The 7,847-nt window shown below is 40.4% G+C and overlaps 1 protein-coding gene across 1 annotated transcript in view; it reads left to right on the plus strand.

Annotated features, from left to right (window-relative positions):
• Positions 1–977: 977 nt before the first annotated feature.
• Positions 978–7,847, plus strand: part of LOC118414782 (P-selectin-like) — an 8,012-nt gene continuing 1,142 nt past the window's right edge. The window contains exons 1-7 of the mRNA XM_035819064.1: positions 978–1,143; positions 1,948–2,124; positions 3,741–3,911; positions 4,963–5,136; positions 5,948–6,118; positions 6,674–6,841; positions 7,305–7,475. Of these exons, the coding sequence (XP_035674957.1) occupies positions 1,989–2,124; positions 3,741–3,911; positions 4,963–5,136; positions 5,948–6,118; positions 6,674–6,841; positions 7,305–7,475 (991 nt within the window). The 5' untranslated portion in view covers positions 978–1,143; positions 1,948–1,988. The remainder of the gene's footprint in view (positions 1,144–1,947; positions 2,125–3,740; positions 3,912–4,962; positions 5,137–5,947; positions 6,119–6,673; positions 6,842–7,304; positions 7,476–7,847) is intronic.

A 7,847-nucleotide genomic window follows, 5' to 3' on the forward strand; every position in this document is an offset into this window, starting at 1 on the left:
TCGATTCTCAGTACGACGGGCTTCAGCGCTGGGGCAAGAAGAGCGAGAATCCATCACTCAGGGGCAAGATCTGGATCAGGATCAGGATCAGGGGGACAACTCCCATTCTAATAATAAAGACTGTGCTCTACTGAGGCGCAGTGGACCAAAGTGGGAGGAGCACGATTGTGGTCATGGCCACAATTTCGTCTGTCAATCAAATCATGGTATATGTCTCCTCCAAATTCAAAGTTTCCAACATAATTAAATCCCAAAATTTGATCAAAACTAAAAACGATTATAAATATATGTAGGATGGACTAATAAAACACTTTGACGTCTATGAAAATTGTAACTTATATGTCATAATTCACATCATAGTTTTCAAAAAGTTTTAATGTCTAAAAATACCTACTCTTGCATGGACAATCAGTATTGGTGGTGTCTACTGGTGATATTTACTTAATCAATAAGCAGAGTATCTATTCATCCACCCATAAGTCGGTAGATTCTGAGTTATTCTCAAACTTGTGTCTTGTTTTCAGTGATTCACTCGCAGGTACAGACCCAGTGTACCGTACTGGCGAATCCGGATCCCATAGCTCAGGGAAGCGTGACAGGACCGACCCACCTGTACGGCACGACCATACACTTTGCCTGCTCGCCAGGGTATACCATGGTCGGTACACCCGACAGGATGTGTCAAACCAACGGTCAATGGAGTGGCTCACAACCTACCTGTCATGGTAAATATCAAACATTTAATGGAACAATCATTATCATGAGAGATATAGTATAGAACACAGAATACACTTACATGATTAACGTATGTAATGTGTAATTGATATATAGCACTTTAACGAAATATGGCAGGCTAACATTTGAGCACTCTAAACTCTAAGTGACTGGCAAATGTGTGGGTGAACTTGAATTTGGAAGCCAGATAAACCCAGTCAGGGACTTACAATCATATTGTTTCCTCAGCAAACCAAGTTCCACAGTGTACAGCCCTTAGTGCACCTCACCACGGAACGATCAGTGGGAGCAACAATCTGGGAGACACTGTGACGTTCTCCTGCGACCTTGGTTACGAGCTAACAGGTTCTGTCACAAGGACCTGTCAGTCAACATTGGACTGGTCTGGGACACAGCCGACTTGCACCAGTAGGTCACCATACTTGCTCTTTTAGGTTACATTGGCCCGGGTCCAAATTTGTTCCTCAGACATGCAGGAAATTAATGTTGCTGTTGATGAAGTCTAGAACCCAAGAGAGAGACATATGTTTATACATTTAGTCAAGTCATGTTTATTGCACAACGATTGCATCAGGTACAATGCATGGCAAGTAACATGTATTATTAACAACTACAAACCATCTACAACAGTACACAACAGTATACTAATCTAACATAACAGAGAATATGGTGACATAGTGTATTTCACATTGTTAGAACACTACTTCTCTTTTGCATAGCATTATATAGATTGGCCTATGTGGACAGATATGGTGTCGGGACATGATAGGAGTACATTGCAATGAATATTTCCCTGCTTGATTTAGGTAATGTTGTTCTGTTGTTACATATGCCTGGTCAACAACTTTTTCCTTTCTTCATTATAATAAGGGCATATCATCAGGAAATGATATTCATGATCTTCAATAGTGACAGTCTTTGCAGATTACACATTCTCTTTTCAGCTGGTACATTTTTGTGATGAGCCTTTTCAATTTCTGAACAATATGTACAATAGTCATAGTCCTGTAATATGTGTCAGAAATTTACAGGAAATATTTCATGGAAGAGTTATGAGGAAATCAATGATTCTTGTTTTCTTGTTCAACAATGCTAGTTCATTGTTTTTTTGTTTTAATCTTGATTAGGTTTAGACATTATCATGCTTTTTTAAATGTAAAGATTGGTGAAAAAATTTCATTTACGGTGATCCTAAAATGTTCTGATGAACAGAGGTCCAGTGTCCCGTGGTGACCGCTCCCCTCCATGGACAGATGTCTGGTAACCGCTTTGTATATGGCAAACATCTGCAGTTCTCCTGCGATGCTGGTTATGAACTGGTAGGGGGCAGCGCTATTATAACTTGTCAAGCTGACGGAACCTGGGATGGAGCAGTGCCAATATGCAACAGTGAGTTCATGTTAACCTGATTTCAAAGCTTTAATGACAAAATTTTAAAGACAGGATGCTTCTTTATTCTTTACAAACCAATTCTTTACAGCTTGAATATCTTAGTGTTGTGTAGTGGCATAATCTGTGTGGTTTTGATTTTTGGCAACACCCCATGGACAGAGCCATATTAAACACTTTTAAAGGAAACAAAACTATATTGTTATGAATGAAGAGAATGAGACATAAAAAACAGCAACCCCATGTTTGTTGAAAGCCATACTTTAAGCACATTAAAGAACTCACCACATTTCTTGATTTCATTTCATTTCATTTATTTATTTAGCCAGGGACGACATATCGCCACTACGGCGGTTTTCAATGTGCCCTGCGTTACATCATAAAACAAAGGTTCAAAACACTTAAATACATCAAACATAAAGTATAATACAACAAACCAAAGAAAATACATACAGCCAATACAAGCAAACTCATGATGATAAGTAAAGTAAATAAGGTAGAATGGAATTTGCATATCAATGATTTATAAACAAAACAAAATAAACTGTTAAGTGGTAAGGCATTCCTTTTTATACATGTGTTTAAAAGACTCAACAGAGGCTGCTGCTTTCACTCTAGCTGGAAGTGAGTTCCATAATACCGCACCACTACATGAAAGGGATTTCTTTTTGTACTGAAGATGAGCTTTGGGTAGTTGTAGTCCACCCTGTGCTCTGAGTCGTGTGTTGTGGGAATGAACCCCCCTTAGCTCTGTGAATAGGCCTGAAATGTGGGGAGGGGACATTCCGTTCAATGCCTTGAAAACAAGTACCGCTTTATTCCTCTTGAGGATGTCCACCACGGGGGTCCATCCAAGTGTATGCATAATGGTTTCACTGGGTGTGTACAAGTCGCAGCCCAGGATAACCCTACCTGCCCTGTTTTGGAGTTTCTGTAGTTTGTCCATGTAAACCTTGCTACCTTGGTCCCAGACAGTACTACAGTACTGTAAGTGTGGAAGGAAAAGTGATGAATACATTGTCAGTAAGGCCTGTTTGTTGATGAAAGGCTTGAGACACTTCATGATACCGATAACTTGGGAGAGTTTCTTTGTGACATGACTGATGTGATCATTCCACTGTAGAGCACTGTCAAGTACTACACCTAAGTACTTAAATGTGTGTACCTGATCAAGGTTAAACCCTGCTAATGTGAGATGCAAATTACTGTATGCGGCTTTTGACCTCTGTGTTCCGACAAGCATAGCTTTGCATTTTGTTGGATTTAGGGAGAGTTTATTGGCAGTGAACCACTGCACAAGTAGAGTAGAGTCACATTGAATTGCCTGCTTTATTGTCTCCAGGCTACGGTGTGCAAAGTATATGATAGTGTCATCAGCGTACATTGCTACCCTGCATGACTGAATACAGTTGGGAAGATCATTGATAAGATTTATTGATAAAAGTATAGGGGTATGAGCCGGTCAAACTTACTTAACCGTCCAGTGTCTGGGTAGATATCTTGAAAAGGTGATTGTCACAAGTTATGAGTTATGTCAATACTTACACAAATCTAAATCTTAATATATGAACAAAACAACCAAACTGCCTTTTTTTAATTGTACTTTTCCCTTACAGAGATACAGTGTCCCCCAGGCCAATCCCCATCGCATGGCCATGTGACAGGTAACATTCAGTATGGTGACACCATCAGCTACACCTGTGATGCAGGGTACGTCCTGACCGGCGATGCCACCAGCACTTGTCTCAGTACAGGGGTGTGGAGCAATCAGCCGCCACAGTGTACCGGTGAGTTCACTCATGTCTGCCAAAAAACATTGCAAACTTTCAATGTTCTTCCCATACCATATGATGTATAGGGCAGTGCCTATCTCTGTTTCCCTAACCCTTGGGCCACACAGCAGGGTGCTAGTCCATTGGTGGCACTGTGTGTTCAACACCCATACTCTTTCCTACATGTGCTGAGTGTTAAGCAAAGACTGAAGCAGTAATATGTACCATTTTCAAAGTCTTGAGGATGACTTGGTCATGGAACTGAATCTCAGCAACCTAGTGCATGCAAATTCAGCACTCTACCCCCTAGGCAGTTGCTGTAGTCAACATTCCATACAGAGATAATATATCAAATTAGACATATAGACTTTTTACTTACAGAAATGTGCAATTTCTCTTTGTAAGATGTTTGGTGCAGCAAGAAAGTGAAAGCATTTCTGTCTCCCTTCTACAGCATTGGCATGTTCCATGCCCTCTGCCCCTGCACATGGCTCAGTGGCAGGGGACACTTTTTCCGGGGGTGTAATAACCTACACCTGTGACCCAGGCTACACCCTGAGTGGAGCCCCCACCCAGACATGTCAGAGTAGCCAGCAGTGGTCAGGCAGTCCACCAACTTGTCAAAGTAACATCCACTTACATGATGTATTTTACCCTCTAACCCCAACCCTCTTAATACCACTGGATGCCATATTACCACCACATGAGAAACGTTGCATGGAATTAAAGTCATTTTAAGAGATGTATCAATGTTACATTGGTAATGCTGAGGAGTATACACTTCTGATACTTGGGTGTTTTAGAAAATCTTGAGAAGGCCTCCATAACAAAGTTTTTTGATTGTGTAGTATCATGGCGCTCAGTGGAATTATGATAGTTGATGCTTAACAAATTTTTCTTTTAACATTTTTTATAACATTCCTCAATGCACAATTTAAAGATGTCCTTCCAGCAGAAGTTTGCAACAAATGCTAATGTGTCATGTAAATCTCATAGTTATGCTGAGTAGTATCCTATCTGTTTTATAGTACTAATGCAGTGGAAACTGTTTTTCAAAATTGTTAAGAACTTCAGTGTGCCAGCCTGGCTGCACCTAACCATGGGATGGTCAGCAGCAGCACCAACCTTGTTGGAGACACCGTTACCTTCTCTTGTGACCCTGGGTTTGAGATTCACGGCTCCACAGATCGGCTCTGTCAAGCAGACGGAACATGGTCGGGAAGCCAACCAAGGTGTAGAAGTAAGCCACATCCTCCCTATCATGCAAGCATACTTAAAGTTTGAACTTCCTAAAAATTCTTAAAGCTGGTTACTACAAACTTATATTAACTTTACAAGTTCAAAATCAGTGCTGTTTGGCAAAAAACAATATCTTTATACAATAGATGACCTTGTATTTGACACTTAATTGCAAGTGCACTACTCACACTGATATCAACAACTATAGAAAGTTACAAACCTTGTTGTGAAAATACCAATTGATATTGATCAGTATGAGTACTATACAAAGTGCTTAAATGTTGGCATAGCATTACATGTACTGTAAGGGTTGTTACTACCTGGTTCCTAGGGATGAATAGGCATAAGGGAGGATTGTGTGTCCATCAGTAGCCAAAGGGTAAAATGTGAAAGTCATAATTGATACATTATCAGAATAGAACCATTGTTCAGCACCAAGGACAGGGTGAAGAAGGATTCAGGTATTCACTGTCCTTGGTGCTGAACTAGGGCTGTAGTAGTGAACTTCTATCTGACATTGAAACTTTTACATAGCAGCATACTGTGGGAATGTGTTGTAGATTTATATTAAGGTGTACGTATGCATTGTGCAAAATAATGTTTTTTTTTGCCTGTAACTCTGAAGCCGCCACTCCTCACCAACCACTTTTCCTCAGTCCCTTGAGTGGTTGTTGAGACAAGATTGTATGTAATTGAATGCAAACATTTTTCTACACCAATATTGTGTAATTATAGCCTAATGTCTTAAGATGATCTGTCTACCATCTGTTATTGTGAAAATGCCCATTGATTGTAACCCTTCATCCACACAGAGGTAAGATGCCCTGAACTGAGCGCACCAGCCAATGGTGACATGACAGGAGGGAACCGGTACCAAAACCAGGTGCACTTCAGCTGTAACACTGGTTATCAGCTGGTCGGCAGCACCACCCTCACCTGTCAGGCTGACCAGACTTGGAGTGGGCCGGTGCCAAACTGTAGCCGTGAGTTACTGTAAATTCATTTATTTTTGCAGGGACTTACTCTAGCCGTAAAAGAGAAAAGGTGGTTTTTGATGTTCACGGTTAAAGAATTCTCTATTATAGTAGTAATACAATGGAAGAATGTATCTGAAGTGTCACAATTTTGTTCAAAAATAAAGACCACTACGAACATCTTAAGATTTAGATACATTGCGTTTAAAGTCTTTCAAACTGTCAAGTGTCATAAAGTGTCATCAGTTGGTAATCATCTTCAATTTGTCTCATTTTGACTCACCTACAGTGGTAAATATGAAAAAAATGAAATAGAGAACTATAACATCAACTCTCCTAATTGACCATCTAGATATCTGAAGTGTACATTGTTGAAGCTACATTAATTGATGAACCTCTTTCAATTCAACATATTATTTCCCAGAGGCGGTCTTGGGGGTCCGGTGGTATTATGGGGGTTGACCAAAATTATCCAAAGACTTATTACCTTTGAAGTTCAAGTTACATTTTGTGCTATATTTCTTGTCTTACAAAATGTGGTACATACTTCTTTCATCCTACCAGCGACTCAGTGCCCCTCAATGCAAGTCTCCAATGGTTTTATAACTGGAGGAACTGTGTTTGGTACCACGGCCAGCTGTGGCTGTGACCCTGGATATCTCCTGATTGGTCCGGCCACCACCACCTGCCAAAGCATCGGTACCTGGAGTGCTTCGGCTCCTACATGCACAAGTGAGCAGTACACGATGTAACCTCATAGTAGCTCTTGGAACTAATTTTTCTCACTGTTAAGTCGCTGTTAAGTCACACAGTCACCAAGACTTAGAAGTATCTGTTGATCCCCAGAAAGTCACCTAAAATTTCTCAGAGCATGTGACCTTCCAGGACATTTAATTTGAGCAATCTGGTCCTCAACTTTTCCTGACAAAGACCTATTTTAGAACAAAATTTAATACTTCTCAGTCACTGAAATAAATTGTCTAGGTGAGTTGCAACATTTTTACTTCTTTTCTCAGGGAAGTGATATGAGGATCTTAAAAAAGTAAAATCTTTCCTCATCATGTACAGACATGCTATGCAGTTCTGGTTGTTACTTAGTTCAAGTGAGTAGAATATATGCAGAAGTATATAATTTTTACTTTCACAAAAAGGCTGACATGGTTGAATGCTTTAATTGTGCCATTTCCTTTACTAGTTAAGGACTGTCAGCCACTTGTGGCTCCAAACCATGGGTCAGTGACTGGTGGGAACACCTACGGGGACGTGGCCACATACGCCTGCGATCCAGGCTACGAAATGGTCGGGAGCCCCACCCAGACATGCCAGGACAACCAGCATTGGTCAGGCTCTCCACCATACTGTATTAGTACGTATACTCACTCAATTCTGCATTTAACACCCTCCGATTTAATTTGGGAATTCCATTATTATTTGGGAGTGACCTTCCAGATCTCAGCAACCGTACACCCAGATGGGCTGATATCGTAAGCTGTAAGTATAAATGATGTAAGAAATACGTAGCAGCCAATAACGACCCCCTGGGGATTAATCTAAATTGGCATAACTGTACATAATTATGCATAATTATGCATAACTTTTGAGGGTTATGCATAATTATGCATAAGTTTCCAATGGTTATGCATAATTATGCATAAGGTTCCAAGAATTATGCATAATCATCAGAACCCTTATTCATAACCCTTTGAACAAGCATAGTTATGCATAACCCTGGAACCTT

The sequence above is a fragment of the Branchiostoma floridae genome, chromosome 1 (assembly GCF_000003815.2).
Source record: "Branchiostoma floridae strain S238N-H82 chromosome 1, Bfl_VNyyK, whole genome shotgun sequence".
Taxonomy (NCBI): Eukaryota; Metazoa; Chordata; class Leptocardii; order Amphioxiformes; family Branchiostomatidae; genus Branchiostoma; species Branchiostoma floridae.